General features: G+C 56.1%; 7 protein-coding genes across 7 annotated transcripts; 5 read left to right on the plus strand and 2 right to left on the minus strand.

Annotated features, from left to right (window-relative positions):
- The first annotated feature begins 895 nt into the window (after window positions 1-895).
- och3 (glycosyltransferase family 32 protein) lies at window positions 896-2810 on the plus strand. Its single transcript, XM_040942867.1, has 4 exons — window positions 896-1413; window positions 1478-1854; window positions 1921-2426; window positions 2482-2810. The coding sequence occupies exons 1-4, from the start codon at window positions 1245-1247 to the stop codon at window positions 2666-2668; spliced, it is 1239 nt and encodes a 412-aa protein (XP_040804065.1). The 5' UTR covers window positions 896-1244; the 3' UTR covers window positions 2669-2810.
- Window positions 2808-4422, minus strand: BO72DRAFT_445836 (glycosyltransferase family 69 protein). The gene has a single exon (XM_040944149.1). The coding sequence runs from the start codon at window positions 4381-4383 to the stop codon at window positions 2836-2838; it is 1548 nt and encodes a 515-aa protein (XP_040804066.1). The 5' UTR covers window positions 4384-4422; the 3' UTR covers window positions 2808-2835.
- A 257-nt stretch (window positions 4423-4679) lies between these two features.
- Window positions 4680-6240, plus strand: BO72DRAFT_445837 (alpha/beta hydrolase). The gene has a single exon (XM_040944150.1). It carries the CDS (start codon window positions 4825-4827, stop codon window positions 5920-5922), a length of 1098 nt encoding a protein of 365 aa, XP_040804067.1. The 5' UTR covers window positions 4680-4824; the 3' UTR covers window positions 5923-6240.
- An 84-nt stretch (window positions 6241-6324) lies between these two features.
- BO72DRAFT_525721 (putative MFS transporter) lies at window positions 6325-7983 on the plus strand. Its single transcript, XM_040949980.1, has 5 exons — window positions 6325-7185; window positions 7244-7436; window positions 7495-7567; window positions 7633-7687; window positions 7768-7983. Exons 1-5 carry the CDS (start codon window positions 6363-6365, stop codon window positions 7935-7937), a joined length of 1314 nt encoding a protein of 437 aa, XP_040804068.1. The 5' UTR covers window positions 6325-6362; the 3' UTR covers window positions 7938-7983.
- Window positions 7984-9517: 1534 nt separating this feature from the next.
- BO72DRAFT_424168 (uncharacterized protein) lies at window positions 9518-16097 on the plus strand. Its single transcript, XM_040942868.1, has 4 exons — window positions 9518-10155; window positions 10214-10547; window positions 10611-10886; window positions 10936-16097. The coding sequence occupies exons 1-4, from the start codon at window positions 9700-9702 to the stop codon at window positions 16023-16025; spliced, it is 6156 nt and encodes a 2051-aa protein (XP_040804069.1). The 5' UTR covers window positions 9518-9699; the 3' UTR covers window positions 16026-16097.
- Window positions 16098-16303: 206 nt separating this feature from the next.
- On the minus strand, window positions 16304-17046 carry BO72DRAFT_372034 (peroxiredoxin-like family protein; the record flags this gene model as incomplete). The annotated part of the gene is made up of 2 exons (XM_040941033.1): window positions 16304-16771; window positions 16831-17046. The coding sequence occupies 2 exons, from the start codon at window positions 17044-17046 to the stop codon at window positions 16304-16306; spliced, it is 684 nt and encodes a 227-aa protein (XP_040804070.1).
- A 1137-nt stretch (window positions 17047-18183) lies between these two features.
- BO72DRAFT_372010 (uncharacterized protein) lies at window positions 18184-18957 on the plus strand (the record flags this gene model as incomplete). The annotated part of the gene is made up of 2 exons (XM_040941031.1): window positions 18184-18683; window positions 18747-18957. Coding segments are annotated over 2 exons (711 nt in total), but the record flags the coding sequence as incomplete, so codon positions are not given.
- Between the last annotated feature and the right edge of the window lie 458 nt (window positions 18958-19415).

Consider the following 19415-nt stretch of genomic DNA (forward strand, 5'->3'; position numbering starts at 1 on the left):
GCCGCCATGATAATGGCTGCCTAAACCTTCACCCGTACGACCTTTTCCTAATTCCAGGATGAGACCGACCTGCCGATTGGTGTAAGCGTGTAAGCGTAAAGCCTGCAACCTGGCCAGACAAACTAGCCCCAAACAAGGCATTCTGGTCGTCTGTGGTTCCGAGGGCAGTGGAGCCGACCAGAGAGAAGATGAGGGCATTCGGGTTCCGCGGGTTACAGACGGACATCCCCCAAACAGCCACCGGGTGGGGGCCGGTCAACCTTCACCGCATCGGAGGGATGAGTGCAGGTCAGAACAAGTAAGATCGTAGATTGTTATAGTGATAGCTGAGACAAGCACTTGGACCGGCCGTGCTGATGCAAAGCCAAGTCCAACCCTTCCAGAGGTGGAGGGGAAGAATTGGAAAATATGGTGGAAAACCCCAGCAGTGTGTGGACTGTCACTCGCTAGGCAGGACAACCAAGCTTTTTCGAATTTTGGCGGCTAAGGCTGGAAAAGGGGTGCAATTCCGTAGGGCTGAACTAAATCGGAACAGAATAAGACTTGACCCTGAATCACACACCGACTGGAACCCTCGGCCATTTCCGCCTTCTGCCACGAGTTTCAGATTACAGCCACGTCCCGCCATTTGGTGCCATTTGGTGCCATTTGGTGGGTGTTTGCTCGCCTAAACCTTCCCGCACGGAAAACCCTGAACTGAAGACTAGTTTTAGTGCTGGTCAAATGTCTCACATCCGGACTGACAAGCAGCAACGAGGCCTATTCTCAGCCTCTGTTTGGTCCACAAATACATGAAAATATACACATGATCCATATTTGAGTTGGCCCGGGGGTTTTGATTTTTGGGGTCGTGCGTTCGGGGGTCTTTGGTCGTGAGCAATCATTCTACTCAGTATCTTGCTTGCGCCCACCGGGCTCGACCGTTCTGCACCTGCATACGTGGTAGGGGATATTGTGGCGGCAGTGGACCGGCGCTGTCTCCAGGCAGACATATTTCACATTCACTTCCGGTGGGATGTGTGTCGCATCGTGTCGTAGACCCAGTAGATCTTGCCCTCCGGGTCTGATATCTCGCTGCCTAGGTATTGTGTAACCGTTGTAACGGATGGCATCTGGCACTACCCACGCCTGGGTCGGCGGCTTAGCATCGGAGCTTAATTATGATGCGTGATTGGAATCAAGCGTGAGGCCGTCGACCATCAACACCACCATTTGTCACCCAGTATAGAACACGAGGAGCAGCAATGGCACCCACTCGGCTGCGACGTCTGGCTATCTTCGCCCTCCTCGGTGCAGTGCTCATGATCTGGACGCTCTATCAGCGAGAAGCGTGGGATAACGAGTTGATGACCTTGGAGAATCAATACCCGTTGCTCTATCATCATGTCCATACGCACCATGCGGAAGGAGGAGGTACGGTCCCGCCCACCATCACAATCCCACAAACACAAAGATGACTGACTGACAACCTGCACAGCCTGGTATATCCCCCAAACATGGATGAGCGCATCCGACCACCAACCCAAGAACATCGTCGAAGCCGCCGAGCTGGCTCTTGGCCTCGTCGACACCGACCAGCGCTATCTGCCGCACTCAGCCATCCCCATGGTCGTGCATCAGACCTGGAAGAACACCCACATCGACACCTGGTCCCAGCTCCTCCGCCACAGCGCCGAGCGCTGGTTGCAGGCGACGGACGGGCAGATGGCGTATTTCATGTGGACAGATGCGGGAATGGCTCAATTGATCCGCAAGTTCGAACCAGCCCTGGAGGTGCAGTTCGCGAGTCTGGCGAGCAACGTCGAGCGATCAGATGTTTTTCGTATCTTGGTGTCCAAGTGGATTGGGGGTGTGGTAAGCCCAGCCCAGCCTGGTTCAGTATCTGTATCTTTCCGAAGAATGGAGACTGATAGGAGACAGTACGGCGATATTGACACCGAGCCCCTCCGCCCCCCGACGAAATGGCTCAGCGCGACCGACCTCCTCCCCTGGAACGACACGCAGACCGGCGTCGTCTACAACTCGACCGGTCCAGTGCACGCCATCGTCGGGCTGGAGGCCGACTGCCGTGAGGACACCGACACCTACTGGCGCATGGGCTACTCGCAGCCTGTGCAGCTGACCCAGTGGGCCTTTGCCTGGGCACCCGGCCATCCGATCCTGCAGACCTTCCTCGATCGCTTTTCAACCACCCTGAACAACATCTCCGCCCGATACGGCGGATCTCTCGACTCCCGGGCTGCGCATCAGGAGCTACTCGCCCTCGATCCGCTCACGCTGACTGGACCTGCCGCGTTCACGGACGCAGTGCGTGGCCGGCTCGAGGAGGTAGCTGATCTACGATGGCAGGCCTTGTCGGGACTTCAAGATGGGGGGAGGAGTAAGTTGGTCGATGATGTTGTGGTTCTCCCCATCACGGGGTTCAGGTATGTGCACCATTTATAGGTTACTGGCTATGACTGACTGAGATCACGATGGCAGTCCCGGCCGCGGGGCATATGGGAACATGGGCTCGAAGCCCATCACCGACCCCTCGGCCAGACTCCGACATCTGGCGCAGGGGTCGTGGCGGGCGTTCGATCTGACGGTGGAATATGGGAAGTTCTGTCGGACGGTGCTGGGCATGTGTCGCGACTGGTCCAAGGTGCCTACTGCTGCGATCGTTTGATGAATCCTGTATGGTGACTCTGTGGTGGTCTGTCATTGTGATGATTATGGCGTTGGGGGAGTCGGGATGCTGGGGATACCCTTTGCGGACGCACTGTGCTGTACACAAGAAACCATAGAATTTAGATTGACTTTATATGTGCATTTAATTATCCACGGCATTGAACACTATGCAACAGGCACAGGAATCTCCTCCCATCCGTCCTCGCCCGCCTGACGATTTTCTCGGATGAGCTGTAACCCCCGTCTCCCACCGAATCCGTCACCACAGAAACCGTCGTTATCCGCCACCCGCTCAACCGTCTGGTACGATCCTCCATTGGAATGCCTCGCATCCGGCACCCACATCCTCTCACGCACCACCTCTCCAGCGATCTCCGTCCTCCGCGGATTGAACCGTGGAAAGCCGGCCAAGCGACTCACGATCCCGTGCACCAGCGAGTACAGCCGCTCGAAGCGCCGCGTCGTGCGCAGCCACCGGAAGCTCCGCTCCGTGTACGCCGTCCGCACATAGGGGTTCATATACACCCCGGAGTCAGTCAGATCATCCACCCTTCCTGCGGCTGCTGCTGGGGAATCCTGCAAGTCTGCGTGAATGATGCAGCACTCGGACCCGTCGTAGAACAAGTCGCTATCCGCGCGAAACCGCACAGGATGGTCATGGCGCTGGAAGTACGTCGCGTTGAAGGCGACCATGCCACCCCAGCAGCTGCGCACACGCACCGCGTCCTTCTGTGCCAGCACGTCCTGCCGACTGCGGGCGTGGCCGGCCGTGCTGAACCACGGATAGAATTGCAGGCCGATCCCGTATCCTTCCAGATCGCGCGTGGCGTAGGTGTCGTAGAACTTGAACGGGTTGATGAAGTCCACGGCGCACGCGGCGCGGTACCGGGCCACGCCGTCGGGTGCATGGGCAGCATTTGTGGAGAAGAGCAGTTGCACTGCGTCGATGGGGTCGAAGATGACGTCGTTGAGGTATAGAATGCGATCGTAGGGCTGGGTTGCGGGGCCATCCAGCGGGCGCAGGGCACGGTTACGTAGCTCGGCCAGGTAATCGGTGCGCTTGATGCGTTGGGCACCCCCTGGGACAGTGACCCGGGAAAACGTGCTCAGGTCGAGATGCAGGTCGGACTGGATGGATTTGTTGCATGCGACGCGGTCCTCCAGGTGCCGGAGCGCTTGTTCGCCTTGCCCGCCGCTGTCGTTTTCATAGATGCTGAGGAAGACGTTGTCTTCGCCGACAAGGTCGATCAGCTGCAGGAGAGACTCGCCCCACCTGCCGCCCGCGATTGTGCCCTCAGGGTCGTAGAGAATGGCTGCGATGAAGATGCGCTCGTTGCGCGGGTTGCCGCGGCCATGCTGGCCGGACTGCGTGGCTTGCTCGACCACCGATCGGTAATGGGGCGGCAGTCGCGTGTAAGAGGGGAAGATGAGACCGGTGCAGCTGATCAGAACGATTAAAAAGCTCAGTGCTATTCGAAACAGTTGTCGGATGGAGGACCAGCGAGGTGAAGCAAAGCGACGTGGTCTCGCACGCTGGAGTTGCCAAGGAGTAGGAGTGGATCTGCACAACTTGCGCCAGAAGGAACGATGCGATCGACTGCTAGGAAGAACCAGCCCAGCTTGCTCCCAGTCGGAGACTGAGGCAAATGAGTCGATGGACGAGCGACTGGCGAGGTCGTGATACTCGACTGGTTGCACTCTGGGAGGTGGCATCGTGAGCGGTGGGTTATTACTGCTTGGATTCAGTCTGGCATTGTATGTATGTTGATAGTTGATAGGGTTCTGGACTGGCCTGGGGGAGAGGAGAGTGGGTGACGTGTGGACAAAGTGCGTGCGCTTAAGGCCATCCTAGGCAGCCGTCAAAACAGAACACGGCACGGCACATTCACTGTATGAACAATGCCACTCACGGGATAGGCTCGGAATCTTCCGAGCAGTGTGACGTTTGACTCTGGCTAAAACAGCATGCAGCCTGCAACTGCCGCCAGAAGACAGGTCTCATCGATGACCCCCAGCAAGGCAGCCACGCGTTGCCGTGGCGATTGTGCGACCTGCAGGAGAGAGAGAGAAAAAAAAATTGGGATGAAAAGGAAGGAAGATGAAAGTAACTTGGTCAATTTTGGCCAACTACCCAGAGGATATTAAAGTAACATAATGCTCGTCAACCTCGCACTCTCGTTGCTGGCGCTGATGCTCCCTTCGGGGACGGATCTTCCTTACCGCGTGCGGTATTTCTATGCCGGGGGCGAGTACACTACCCTGGCAGACACCGGCGAGCACATTCGCACCGGCCAGATCTATGTGGAGAAACTGACCCCCACGCGGGTCACTCAACCCTACCCCATTGTTTTGATCCACGGACAGGCTCAGACTGGGACCAACTGGCTGAACAAACCGGACGGTCAGCCCGGATGGGCCTCGTACTTCCTGGCCCAGGGCTATGAATGCTACCTGCTCGACCAACCCTTCCGCGGTCGCAGTCCGTGGCAGTCGTGGAACGGAGACCTGGAGACTTACTCGGCGGAGCATCTACAGCGATACTTCACTGCTCCCGAGCGGTATGAGCTATGGCCGCAAGCCAAGCTGCACACCCAGTGGCCGGGATCCGGGGTGATGCACGACCCGATCTTCGACGAGTATTACGCCAGCACCGTGCCCTTTGTTAGCGACAACGTACTCCAAGAGACCGCCATGCAGAAAGCGGGCGTCGCTCTGCTCGATAAGATTGGCACACCCGTGATCCTCCTGGCACACTCTCAGGGCGGCATCATGGCCTGGTTGTTAGCCGATCAGCGACCGGATCTCGTGCAACTGATCGTCTCCCTGGAACCAGGCGGTCCTCCGTTTCGCAATGTCGGCTTCGGAAATGGATCCGCCCGCGCATATGGCTTGACGGACATTCCTATCGCCTACTCGCCTGCGGTGGTCAATCCCGCAACCGATTTGGTGACGACTACCATCCCCGCCACCCACCCGGATGAGGTGGGCTGTGTGATTCAAGCAGACGACCCACCTCCGCGCCAGCTGGCTAATTTGCAGCGAACCCCCGTGGTGCTGGTCGCCTCAGAGGCATCGTATCATGCGCCGTACGACTGGTGCACCGTCCGATTTCTGTGCCAAGCAGGGGTGAGCACAGAGTATGTGCGGTTGGCGGACTGGGGTCTTCGTGGTAATGGCCATATGATGTTTCTGGAGAAGAACAGTGATGATGTTGCAGCGCTGGTGCACGAGAGGATCCAAAAGTTCAATTGAGTTCTAGCTAGCAAACGGGAGGCGTGTGTGAGCGTGTCAAGTCAGCGTGATGCTTTACCTCGGTATAACTCTTAATGCCTGAGGCAGAAAGATCCCCTCTTTCAGATTAGTAGCGGTTGAGCTTGTTGATGCCTTACTGCCTCACTGCCTCACTGCCTGACTGCCTCGGTGCCTTGGTGCCTCCAAGAAACGTCTGCTCCTCGGCTAATCTTCGGCAGGATCCAGAATGATTTTTGACAGCTCCGTCAAGAGATCGGACTGACTGACTGGACTGCTGCGTGAATTGCCAGATCTGGAAATGTAACCAACTGCCCCCGCATCCCCAAGTCATCCATAGATAGTTGTTCTATTACAGTACAATCCATGGTCTGCCAACATTTCAACAATGCTTCATCTCTCAATCTTCCCACTCCTTGCCTCCTAACCTACCAACCAGCATAATGCGACCGCAACCAGACCAGGAAATGATCGATCTCTCGCAAGAGCAGCCAGCATCAGTCGACCCTCCCGAGCCAAGCATTGCCGACAAACGATGGCTGTATGCCAAAATCCTCAGTGCCGGCTTCTCTTTCTTTGTCGCCGGGGTCAATGATGGTAGTTTGGGCTCATTAATCCCCCATGTGATCCGCTCCTACCATGTGAGCACCAACCTTGTCGTCGTGGTCTATGTATCAACCTTCGCAGGATGGCTGTTGGCCGCCGTGACTAACAGCGCTCTCTGTCAATACCTCGGCCTCGGAGCTATCCTCGCCCTGGGCGCGGCCCTTCAGGTGCTCTCCCACGCCCTTCGAGCCTGGCTGCCCCCGTTTTCGCTTTATGTCGTCACCTTCTTTCTCGCCAGTCTAGGTCAAGCGTACAATGACACTCACGCCAATACCTATGTTGCCTCCGTCAATGCCGCCCATCGTTGGTTGGGGTTTATCCATGCCATGTACATGGCAGGGTGCTTGGTCGGTCCGTTGGTGGCCACGGCTGTGGCATCGGTGGGAACAACAACGCAGTGGAATCTGTTCTATCTGGCGCCTCTGGGCCTGGGGGTTCTTAATTTAGCATTTGTGCTGACGGCGTTTCACAACCAGCTCGCAATCAAGTCTGCTACTTCCGACCCTTCACCGGAGGGATCGCGAGATGATCCACATGCCCACTCCCACTCCAAGAGTCACCGTGCGCTAGTCGAGATCAAGAATACTCTGCGCGTGCCCACGGTCTGGCTTGCCAGTCTGTACTTCTTCTTTTTTCTTGGAGCGGCCATTACTGCTGGAGGTTTGTCATCTCCGCACCGGGCCTGTTTACTAGTGATTCAGGGACTAATGCGAATCAGGCTGGATGGTTGAATATCTCGTCAACGTGCGGCATGGCAATCTGGATGCGATGGGATATGTCCCCACTGGGTTCTATGGAGGCGCTTTCCTGGGCAGGTTGCTTTTGGCTGAGCCCACCTTCCGACTCGGAGAACGGCGGATGATCTTTCTCTATGCCGTAATATGTGTGGGACTGCAGCTAGTCTTCTGGCTGTGGGTGTCCCTTCGATTCTCCTGGATACGAGGTCTACTGCTAATGCATCACGTGCAGGGTGCCGAGTATCATTGTCGAGGCGGTCGCAATCTGCGTTCTAGGGTTCTTTTCTGGACCATTCTTTGCCGCTGTAAGTACTGACATGCTAAGATGTTTCTGTGAGGGACAGCTCGCCGATGCTGACATATTGCGCAGGGTATATCGGTCGCCTCGAAGATATTTCCGCCAGATGTTCGGAGTTCAGCAATTGGTGTGTATATTTCCCGCAGACCGTTCTCCTTCCCTTCCTTGGCTTCTCAACTACAAAGCTATTGACTAACTTTCTGCCAGCATTTGTATTTGTGTTTGGCCAGATCGGAGGTTCTTTGTTTCCCGTCTTGACCGGAATCCTTTCAGCCCGCACAGGAGTTAAAGTCCTGCAGCCTATGCTCGTGGGCCTACTCTGTGCTACGGCGATTAGCTGGCTCCTCTTGCCTAAGCTGCCGAAGCCACGCGATTAGACACCAGATTCCCACAGTTTTCTTTTGCAGGAGTCGGCAGATGATGATCATCGAGTATTTTGGGTGGTCAATGATATATATTGCGAGGATGAGTGTAGCAATGTGACTGCACACATTCTAAAATAGCATCCATTCTGCAAGACCACATCAATCCAAACATATTCAGAGGAGCAGTTCCCCGGTCTCACCATCTAAATGGTTTTGGACCTCCCATACCTTCCTCTGTTCTGGTCACTGGGTGAAGGTGGCGGACCGAGAGTCACGTGCCTCGACTGAACGGGCCCGGTCGACAAGCTCGACGCAGATTGGGCCATGACCTGGTGCCATCAACAAGCTGTGAGTGGACTCCACGGAATTCTTGTGATCCTTTTTTCACTTCTGTTTCTGCATCGATGATTACATCCGTATCCACTGAGTGATCAAGAATGGTCCTCGCGGGTCCCCACGAGCCCCCATATCCGCATTCGACATGTCTATTTTTGTTTGTCTGTGACGCCGATCGGGGAGAAAGAAGTGGGTACCGCGTATGCTTTGTTGCTGGGACAGTGTTGGTCATTTACCCAGATGCTGACCACGTCAGTCGGAAGAAATTCTACATCAACGGCTGTGTCATTCAATCCTGACAATCCTGAATTGCTTGAAGGACTTGTGGCGGAGCAGTGCTTAACTGAGCTAGACACCCACGATGCCAGAGGTGATATATTTTGCGAGGTTTTCCATGCGGCAACCACCCTCTCCCTGCGTAGACAACTCATGAAATACTTGTCAAGGACCTGGACTGGAGCACACCATGCTCATACATTAACGGTGATCTGGGGAAATCCTGTTGTGGGCTGCCATGGCATGGAGGAGGGGTTTGCCGCATGCGGATGTCCCCACAACCCTAACTCAATCGCCTTCCGCCGCCCACCGATTCGACTACCTGATGCTCCATTGTTATGACGTGAGGTTCCAACTTTTGCTCTGGCAACACAACATTATGACTGTTATGAAAGTGATATTGGGGTTAATGCCATTGAAAGACTGGAATTCCCTTCTCAGAAACGAAAGAAGCCCCAAGCAGACGCGAAGGATGTGCGCTGTCGGCAGCGGGCATTGGAAGAGGTCATCCTGTGGAAGAAATGCTCTATGATAGTGTTTTCCACAGCACCGTGCGAAGTTCAATTCAATCCCTGACAGTAAGATACTGCTCAACCATGTTTTGGGTGAGCTCAACGCAAACTCAACAAGCTGCCGGCGCTCCACACCCCAGGGTATCTTCTTGAGTGGAAGTTTCACAAGAAACACCCAACGTGGTTCCTCAAAAGTGATGTCAAGACTGACTTGGTGTAGATTCCAGAGCTATCTACCAACCACTCGCTATGCTCGGGGCTTATGGACAAAGTGGATCAATTCATGAATGTTGCGATTTGTCAATATTCTGAAAGTTTTGGGTCTTCCAGCATTGGCCGGAGAACTCAGCCTAATGTCGTGCATCTCATTCTGACGTCTTACAAGTGTCCAAAGAGGAACCCAGCAAGTAGGTCGAAACTTGAAATACAGGGCAAAGGTGCAGCACTCTGCTCATCGAGAAGTATATCTTCGAAGCATCTTGAAATTAACACCTTATTCCATGTTTTCTTGTCACTTGTCCCGGCTTCGCTCAACATCTATGCAAATTGGTCTAAAGTTTACTCCATCACCTGAAACTCCATTCTTCCGATGAGAATCAATACCCTGCATAAACAATCCTGCCGGCGAGCAACCACGTGTAGAACCGACCATGGCTACCTCGTTCCAACCTAACGTCCATTACACCTTCGGCTCCCCTCTGTCCACCACTGCGCTCTTCGGGACTCGACGAGCGTCGGATATCCTGGAGCAAGAGGGATACACAACCACATACCAAACTTCCACCTCGAGGCGGGGGTCGCGGGCCTTGAGTGGCGGGGGAAGCTCCACGCTGGCGGATGTTGTCAGCTCACTGACTCGTCGCAGCAGCGACGCTATGATCTCGTCGAGCATCACAGATGCGGATTACGCGACACTCCTCGAATGGATTCGAGCGGAGCGAATGCGCAAGCTCCCTGCCGAGGGGAGCAGCTATGACAAGGCGCTTGTCTGGGCGGCTTTGTTTGTAGAAAGACTGCATTCATTTGACACGGCTCTAGAGCAATTTGCCGGGGATAGTCACATGGCCGCCCAGCTTGCCTATGTACACTGCGCGAGTTTACTCGAGGTATGCATGCCTAACCCAGCCACATAGCCATGCCGAATGCTAAGCTGTCTGGTGTAAGCTGGCGGAGAACAATGCCCCTGCGTTGATGGATCTGTTCGGATTCTTCTACCGCTCCTCCATGGGCCTGGGCAACTTGCTGGATCGCACAGAACTCTTCTCCGTATCCCAGGAGATCAAGGACCAACTCATTCTGGCCCTGGCCGACCTCGTCACCCTTGTTGTTGGCGTAGCCAGACACTTCCACCGGTCTTTGAATTCTTCTGACTCAGTCTCGATTGACATCTACAGCACTTTTCCGGGTCCGATTGACAGCTTCAAGGCTCGCTGCGAACATGTCTCCGAGTCGATGTGGCGTCACCAGCTGATCCGGGAGGGTTTGAACGGGGACAAAGGTGAGCGCGATTGCTTTCAAACTCCTCCTATCCGGAACAGTGGCTAATGCTCTCGTGCAACAGTCACCGAGATCCGAGCCCTCAAAGATTGGCTGCAGCCTGAGGACCCCGTGCTAGTCAACGTGGCGGAGACAACCGCTCACTTTGCCCAGGAGCGTGAGGAGTCCACTTGCCTGTGGATGACCCCGTACTTGACACGATTCCTCAAAAGCAACCGCAAAACCCTGGCGGTGCATGGTAAACCGGGTTCAGGCAAAACCATTCTGGCGACCGTGATCAACGACCATCTCCAACACCCTGTCGGAGGTACCCATTACAAGTCGATCTTTGTCCCGATTAGTAAGTCACACTTCCCGGCACCAGAGAACCTTACTCACAGGCATTATAGGCAGTCGTATCCCAGCCAACACCACACCTCGTGCAGTCGCCAAGATGATCCTGTCACAGCTCTTCGACAAGCGCATCGGCAATGTGCGACTCTACCAGACTCTATCGGATGCGTACACACGCAGTCAGTCGACACTGGAAGAGGACGCGTACGACGATCTACTGTGGGCTGCGGTGGGGAACGCACTGAAGAGCAGTCTCCAGGGTGCTAAGGAACTCGTCCTGGTGGTGGACGGAATGGATGAGGCCAGTTGCGGAGAGACCCTGATGCACAAGCGACTGACCGAGGCTGCGGTCCCCGCGGATAGAGTCAAGTTGGTTGTTTTGGGCGCCCAGCAGCCGCTCTCCACGTCTTCGCAGAGCACTGTGCATGTCTCGCCGGAGCTTGTTTTCGACGACATTACCGCTGTCGTACGGAAGATCCTGCAGCATACTCGTGCTTTCACATCCTTGCCTGAGGAAGAGCAAGAGATCAACGTCACGCGGATTGCTGAAGCGTCCAGTGGTTCATTCCTCTGGGCCAAACTGGCCGCCAAACGCATCCGCGAGGAGGGCTCGTCCAACGCGCAAGCTCTGACCAGAGCCATTGAAAGTGTGGCCAACACCGGCAAGACACTCACCGACCTGGTCTCGCATAACCTGCATGCGAAGCTGAGCGAAGATGCATTGAAGGTGTTGGCTTGGCTCTCCACTGCGGCTCGTCCCATGACGCAGAAGGAGCTGTCGGCGCTGGGCTCCATCCACGTCGAAAATTCCACCGTCACCGACAAGCACCTTGACATCCAGCAGCTCCTCAGGCCGGTGGCATCGCTTGTCTTTGTCCAGAGTCATCTGGCCTACCTGCGCCACGGACAGATCCGTACCGCGATCTTGGACGTGCTGGCGAAAGATAAACTGTTGCCGACGGTTAAAAACAGGAACAGCGATCTTGCACAGAGACTGCTATCATACACCAAGGAGGCCGTCACCAGCGAGCACGAGCCCTCGCTAGATCCAGTGGACGAGAATACCACCCAGAATCTGCTGGCCAAATATCCTCTACTCGACTTCGCCCTGCGCTACTGGCTGACGCATGTCAAAATCGCGTTTGGCTGCACCACCGACCAGGAGATCACCACTGCAGCCAAAGAGCTGCGCAGTGCGCTTCCGACTTCGCCCACAGTGCCATTGCTTGAGATGACCGTTTGGGACAATAAATCCACCCCGTCGTTGCGGCTGTTGCACGGCATTCAAACCCGACTGTATCGGCAGGCATTGAGCCCTACTCACCCCACGACCCTGCAGACTATCCTGTGTCAGGCTCTCTTCTACCGACGCATCCACAACACCCTTCCAGCCCATATTAGCAAGATCTTCTATGATGCTGCGAAGATGAGCCAAACCGTGCTTTCGCCCCGACACCTGATCACCATGCAGATGACCAAGTTCTACCTGGAAGTGACTGCCGACGAGATTGCCGATTCCAAGACCGAGATCATGGTGAAACGCACCGAGATGCTGCAGCTCCTGGTTGAATGCTACAAGATCCATTACGGAGGGTCAAGCAGCATGGTGACTTCCACTCTGACCCAGCTGTCGGAACATTTCATCTCGATGGGAGACGAGGCTCGAGCTAAGGAGATCACAGCCTCGCTGCAGGGGCCGACCACGGACGGCGCGTCGCAGCCCACGGGCTCGCGACCGACGGACGACTCGCTCTTGCTCCACCTCCACGGTCGCAAAGATGCGATGGAGACGCGGACGACTTTCTCTCTGGACGAACTGGAGCTGGACGATGTGATCACCCGCGCCTTCGACTTCAACTCTCTGCAGGCCAAGGCCGAGCGGTTCGTGGCCGAGAAAGACCTAAAGGCCGCCGAGCGGACGTATATTGAGCTCTGGCAGCAAACCAGCAAGGAATATCGTCTCAGCCATTCGTCTGACTGGGAGCTCAAGAACATGGACGCCGTGCTGGGTTATGCCAAGTTCCTCAAGTCCCAACACCGGGAGAACGAGGCCGCTTCAATCCTGTCCGGCTTCTGGGAGGGGTATAGTCAAAGCACGTCGAGCTCTGAGACAGTGGCCTCCAAGTTCCTCGAGGTGGCCAAGGTAATGAAGTCCGTGGGACTCTCCGTGCTGGCGCTCAGCGTTTTCAAGCACTGCGCTCAGAGTACCAACAGTCAGAGCGGTGTCCATCAGGAAGTGCAGCAGCATATCAATACCACTTCACGGGAGGTGATGAAGATGGCGACCTCGACCAGCTCGACCATCACCGAATCGAGTCTCAAGGAGATGGTCTTCAACACGTCTAGCACTGACCAGGTCTCCGTCACTGCCACAAACACTCTGTTGGAGCTGTATCTGTCGCAGCATCGATGGCAGGATGCCACCAAGGCCATCAAGCAAGTCCTCCGGACCATGTGGCCTGCCTTCTTTGCACCTTCGGTGGACGAAGTGGTACTTCCCTCGAGCAACCTGGAGTACTGCATCGAGCTTGCAGAACGGCTGGCAAATTGCTATCGCTCCCGACGCCGAGCAGGAAAGGAGGAGGACGTCCGACTGCGTTTGTATCAGGCCGTCCGCCGCGATCGACCGGCGGGCGACAAGCTGCGGGGCCGTGTCACAACTGCCATTCTCCGTCTATACGAGCGCATGTCGCAAAGTGATAAGCTGATCACCATCCACCAGGATATCCTGAGCGACTCCATCAAGCAATACGGAGCGGAGCACCCGACCGTTGTCAAGCAGCTATGGAAGCTGGCAGAGCTGACACGTCCTCGTCCTATCGCGGTGGACTACTATCGTCAGATCGTGCACGTTCTCAACAAGGACTCGGAAACCTGCCATCCTGATGCCTTTGAGCCTTTGCTGATCGTGGTGACTGAGCTCCTGAACCAGGCACGCTACGCGGACGCCTTGAAGCCCTGCCGCGTACTGTTCAATACGGTGCAGAAACCCAAGACCAGCCCCAAGCTGCAAGAACCGAGTTTCGTCCAGACGCTTTATGAGAGATACATTCACTGTTTGCGCATGGTCCACAGCGACACCACGGTCATTCACGACGTGACAGTGCAGTACCGCAAAGCCTGCATCAGCCTCTTTGGCACCGCGGCCTCGATCACCATCCAGGCCACCAAGACTCTGGCTAATATCTGCCTGGAGTCTAAGCGGTACGAGGCAGAAGCAATCGAGCTGTTTGAAGAGTTGCTGCACAGCAAGGCCAACGAAGTCGACATCGACCGTGACGATATCCGTGCGACACTGGATTCGATTTATGAAGAACAGAACATCCTCGTCAACGTGTCGAAGACGGAGTCCATGAGCGCCGAGCAAGTGAAGAGGGTGATCTCTATTCGCACACAGCGTCTGGCTTCTCTTCGCTCCACCCACGGATGGGCCCATGAAGAGGCCTTGTCGCACCTCAGCGAGATCGTGGCTCTGTACTCGAAACAGAGTGATACACAGGCTGCCGTGACCCTGCTGCGCAACGCCACAGCCCAGGTCCTCGCCACCGAGTCGTCGTCCATCCAGCTGAGCGCTGCTGCCAAGACCATTGCTACCGGCTACATCACAGCCGGTCAGGTAGACCGAGCGAGAGACATATCCCAAGAACTATACCGGCAGATTGTGGCCAAGGACACCACCAACGTCGGGGCTGTGGGATTTGACCTGACCTCCAGCCAGCGGCAGAGCCTGTCCTTCTTGGCCGAGCTGGAGTACAGCCTACGCCAGCGCGAGGACTCCTCGCTCACCCTTAATGATATCTACTCGGCGCTGGCCACCGAGTACATGTACTTCGAGCAGTTCCGCACTGAGATCGGCTCGAAGAACAGCAGTGTCATGACCGTCACCTCGTCTGCCTCGCGCCTGTATGGCTTCTTGTCCGCCAAGGGTCGTCAAGCTGACGCTGCGCGACTCGTCGAGCAGTTCACCAACTACTTCCTTGCCACGGAGGGGTCGACTGTCCAGGCGAACCCCAGTCAAGCCAAGGTCTTCATCGCCACCCTCCTCGAGTACTTCCACTCGCACACCTCGCAGCACTTCATCCGCTCCGTGGCGATCGCCAGCCACGACCGGGTGACCCAGCTGCTGGCCACGGCGGACTACAGCACAGCGTGCGGCCTGGCTCTCACAGCCTTCAAGTACATCCGGGCGCATCAGGGCTACACCTCCCCCTCGGTGCTCAAGATCGTCTTCAAGCTCGGACTGGTGATCGCCGGTCGAGACGTCGAGGCGCGGCCCGCCGCCTCGTCCCGCAAGGAGATGCTAGGCGTGTCCGCGACCATCCTGCAGGAGACGCTGGATTACCTCAAGCAGCAGAAGGTCGACCTGACGCAGCTGGACCTGGTGCACCTCAACAACCTGATCTGCGTGCTAGACGAGCAGCACGACTACCACACCCTGGCCTGGATCCTGACCTCGCTCTGGAACAACCGCGACACCAACCACATCGCCACCTCGCAGCCCCAGTCCGCCTACACCCTCGCCCTGGGCCGCATGCTCGTCATCACCCGCTATCTGATCGGGGATTATTCCGCTGCCATGCGCCTCGGCGAGGACATTGTCTACAACTGCGCCCGCGTCCATGGCCCCCGCCACCCCAGCACCGTCGAGATGACCGTCCTCCTCTCGCAGATGTATACCAGCGTCGCGCAGGGTTACCAGTCCCAGAAGGACCGGCGTGAGCTGGCCTACCGGTACTACAAGAAGGCGGCCTCGTTGCATGAGAATGCGCTGCGGGTGTTTATTGATCCGAGTTCTGTCTCCGCGACCGAGATGGAAGACAGCATGAGCAGCAGCGAGTCAGGGTCCGGCGCGACCAGCCCTGGCGGCATTGTGGAGGATGAGGGCAAGCATGTCCGACAGCATCTGCATCTGCTGAAGCTGGCGGTGGAGCGACTGGGCGACTGGCCCAAGGAGTACGCGGAGTATGAGCGTCTGAATGCGGACTTGTTCCGGACCTTCGCTAAGGATCTGAAGGATGTAGAGGGCGTCGAGAAGTGGAATTTGAAGCGGTTTGGCTCGGGTCGCGCTGAGGCGAGCGATGACTTGATCGCGACGGGAATTAATCAAGTGGTGGGGAGCCATGAGCGGCTTGCTATTGCTGTTTGAGAGTGCTTTGGGGGTGAGAAAAGTGTTTTGGTATCTGTTCACACCTTGATAACTGGTCACGTACAATTGACGACAAAATGTGTTTCATAGGTAATGCAATTTGTTGTGAAAATTACCTAGGTTTAACTTGCACGACAATGACGTAGACATTCGGTTCCGAGTAGGTTCAGAAATGAGCAGGAAGTGTGATGCCATCAGGTGGCAATCGGAGATACACATTGCGTCCATCTCGCAGCCAGCCCCAAGCACAACACCCTCACCACTACAACCAACCCAACTCACCCCTGCCGCTCCAAGATCTTGGCTAGGGCTGCCACCTCAGTGTGGTCCCGAGTATTCTGCATGCGATGACACCACACCACGCGTCTCTCTTCGCCTCCCTCGGGACTCGCCTCGTACAGGAACTCACCGCCATTCTGGCGCGAATCGCCTCCCTTCAGCGCCAACCCACTGGGAAGCTGCTTCAGCGTCTTCCAGAACGACTCGGCCACAATCTGCTTCATGCTCTTCTGGATATACTCGGGCTTCTCGCCGAGAGCTAGCGAAGAGACCAGCCCCAGTTGTTTGTAGAGCTTGCGGGAGGGGTCCGCGTAGATGGGAAACTGACAGCCTGTCTCCTTGGCGTAGATGTCGATCAGACCCGGGTCCCCGCACCCCACCACTACCACAGAGGCAGAAGTGCTTAGCTGGGATAGAAGCTCTGGGGTGATGGTCTTGGAGAGGACCTCGATGTATTCCTTGCAGCTCTGCGGGTTGAGTTAGCATCCGCTCGCTGCGTTAGAAGCTGGGAGAAAGCAAGGCACACTCCACAGAAGAAATGACGGATGAAGACGACGAGAGTGCGGGGGGCAGCTTCTGCACCGCTGTAGAGGGATGAGTATTGGTGTGGCTGTCCTTCACGATCGAGGACGGTGTAACTGGCGACTTTGGCTTGGATCTCCGCGGAGGGGGGCTCGTCGCCGGCTAACTTGGCAGGTTCATTGTCTGTGGTAGGAGCGGGGGTGCTGGCATCGGAGGCCATGAAATTCTTGGAGAGCTCGGACTCGTCGACAATGTCTGCCATAGTGTCTGTTTGATGTGGAATGTGGATGGATGCATATTGCATGTGAGATGGCGTCGACTTGTTCGACCTGTGGTAGACAAAGAACAGTCATCTGACCTACCCCACCCCCGCTTGCATACTTACATACTTGCATAAGGCTGTCCGGTCATGTCAGGTGCGACTCTGAATCTTAGCTTAGGTGACTCGGATTCCCCCTGGTTAACGCGAGATGTATCTGTGTAGTGTTAAGAAGTGGAAGGAAAGATCCAGGTTTGTCGCGATTCACATCTTCATGCCTCAACACCAGGGTGTCAGCCATATGCAAAGTCTTAGTCATAAGGTGCTGTAGTATAGCTGGACACATATATCCTTGCCACTTGCCACTCCCACGGGTATAAACAACAAGCATCACCCAGTTATGCTGGCTTGTTCGTCGTCCACAGCATTCACAGCAGATGATCTTTAGCATGCCTTCTGTCTGCTCCATCACTCCGAAAGCTAGGCGAATTATTGTCGGTCTGCCCAGAGAATCTGCCCAGAGAATGTACCCGAGGCATCTTCCCCCATTTAACTCTTACTTGTCGTGAGGACTTGCCCTCGCTTACCCTCAGTATATATATTGGAAAAGCTGACCGGTACGTGTTCTCTCACAACCTCGAGTGACCTTGAAGGTGCGTCTCTCAATTCAAGGGTCACCCACTATCCCGCACCGTACCGAAACCGTCGTATGAACGGAAGATCTAGACCCCGGGCATAAGGCAAGAAAAGGTCCAGCAAAAGTATATCTGAGAAAATCTCCTGTTTTCAGCATGGGATGCTGCCAAAAACGTGGATGGGAGGCTTGTTTCAGAGTGTGGGCCAATGCTTAATCTGAAACCCGAGCAAATTAAGGTGCTGCCTCTTCAAAAAAGCCCTCGTGTCCGCGTCCTCTATAAAGCCATCCAGCTCCGTGTCTCCTCAAGTTGATGATGCGATTCTACTTTCTCTTCTCATCCCTGTGGTAATCTCATTCCTTTCATTGAAGGCACTGGTGGCCTCGACCGTTCTTTACATACTTTCTTCTTCATCCTATCAATACTCCAGTACATTCTTTATCACATCCGCTTCAACTTCAAAATGCAAGTCCTCAGCACTCTCGCGCTCCTGCCCGCCTTGGCACTGGGCGCCGTCCTGCCTGCTGCTCTTCAGAGCGGCACCAAGGTGGCCAAACGCGACTCGTGGGGAGGCAGCGTGTCGCTGGGTCCCACCAAGTCCGACATCATCAATGCGGTGACCACCCTCATCCCCGGCACGGCCCCTGCCACCCAGAACGGCGAGCTCTTCCTCTGGCCTGGTATGAGCAACGGCACTGGAGATCTCATCCAGACCACCATGGAGAGCTGGCCCAGCAACGCCTGGTGCGGTGCCACTACGGGCCAATGGTGTGTGCGCGCCAGTATCTTCGGTTCCTTCGGCCAGCTCGATGGCACTGGCTCCGCTGTCAGCGGTGACGACCACGTTCGCATCGAGTACAACCTGCTTGCCGACGATAACACCTGGGTGCAGACGGTCACCAATGCCTTGACTGGTGCCGCGCTGTCGAACTACTCCTACGCGTCGGGTCCTTACATGACGGGGTGAGTTGCCTCCATTCAATCTTTCTAGAGCCAGTGCTCCCGGATGCTGATTTTGCTGCACAGTTATGGAACAGGCACCGAGTGCGACTCCGACTGCACGGGCACGGTGGCTGCCCAGGTGTACCTCAACACCACCATCACCCTCCGTGAGGCCGACACCACCTTTGGCGACACTATCGCGACTGGCGCCGGCGCCACCTACACCGGCCTGAGCTCGAGCGAGGGTGGTAAGGTCTGGACTATTGCGACCATCAACATCCCCGCCATGGGATCGGAGACGGCCGTCGCCTCATCCACCTCTGCCGCCACGGCCCACTCGACCCCCGTCGAGACTGCTGTCGCCGTTGTGGACGAGTCCAACACCGTTGCCACGTCTGTCGCGACTTCTGATGCCTCTGCCTCTGCCTCTGCCGCTTTCGGCGATGACGCGAATGCTGCTCCCTCCGCCTCGCCCTCTGGACAGCGCTCCGGCCATGGGCTCGGTGGTGTCCCCAAGCCCAGTGAGAGTGTAGGCGCTGCTCCTTCCGGTGCCTTTAGTCAGGGCTTCGGCTCTGATTCTCGTCCTTCCGGTGCTGCTCCTTCCGGTGCTGCTCCTTCCGGTGCTGCTCCTTCCGGTGCTGCGCCTTCCGGACAGCACACCAAGCACCACGGCCACGAGGGCCACCACACCAAGCACCATGGTCACCAGGGCTCCGGTCATGGCCGCGGCGGACACTCGAAAACCGCTTCTCA

This window comes from Aspergillus fijiensis (genome assembly GCF_003184825.1).
Source record: "Aspergillus fijiensis CBS 313.89 unplaced genomic scaffold BO72scaffold_11, whole genome shotgun sequence".
Taxonomy (NCBI): domain Eukaryota; kingdom Fungi; phylum Ascomycota; class Eurotiomycetes; order Eurotiales; family Aspergillaceae; genus Aspergillus; species Aspergillus fijiensis.

Excerpts from the sequence above, each read along its gene's own strand:
- BO72DRAFT_445837 (XM_040944150.1), top strand. The coding sequence starts at position 4,825 with ATGCTCGTCAACCTCGCACTCTCGTTGCTGGCGCTGATGCTCCCTTCG.
- BO72DRAFT_525721 (XM_040949980.1), top strand. The coding sequence starts at position 6,363 with ATGCGACCGCAACCAGACCAGGAAATGATCGATCTCTCGCAAGAGCAG. Across the intron at positions 7,186-7,243 it reads AGCGGCCATTACTGCTGGAG|GCTGGATGGTTGAATATCTC; the intron begins GTTTGTCATCTC and ends AATGCGAATCAG. Across the intron at positions 7,568-7,632 it reads CTGGACCATTCTTTGCCGCT|GGTATATCGGTCGCCTCGAA; the intron begins GTAAGTACTGAC and ends CATATTGCGCAG.
- BO72DRAFT_424168 (XM_040942868.1), top strand. The coding sequence starts at position 9,700 with ATGGCTACCTCGTTCCAACCTAACGTCCATTACACCTTCGGCTCCCCT. Across the intron at positions 10,548-10,610 it reads GGGTTTGAACGGGGACAAAG|TCACCGAGATCCGAGCCCTC; the intron begins GTGAGCGCGATT and ends CTCGTGCAACAG. Across the intron at positions 10,887-10,935 it reads GTCGATCTTTGTCCCGATTA|GCAGTCGTATCCCAGCCAAC; the intron begins GTAAGTCACACT and ends CAGGCATTATAG.
- och3 (XM_040942867.1), top strand. The coding sequence starts at position 1,245 with ATGGCACCCACTCGGCTGCGACGTCTGGCTATCTTCGCCCTCCTCGGT. Across the intron at positions 1,855-1,920 it reads CCAAGTGGATTGGGGGTGTG|TACGGCGATATTGACACCGA; the intron begins GTAAGCCCAGCC and ends GATAGGAGACAG. Across the intron at positions 2,427-2,481 it reads CTCCCCATCACGGGGTTCAG|TCCCGGCCGCGGGGCATATG; the intron begins GTATGTGCACCA and ends TCACGATGGCAG.
- BO72DRAFT_445836 (XM_040944149.1), bottom strand. The coding sequence starts at position 4,383 with ATGCCACCTCCCAGAGTGCAACCAGTCGAGTATCACGACCTCGCCAGT.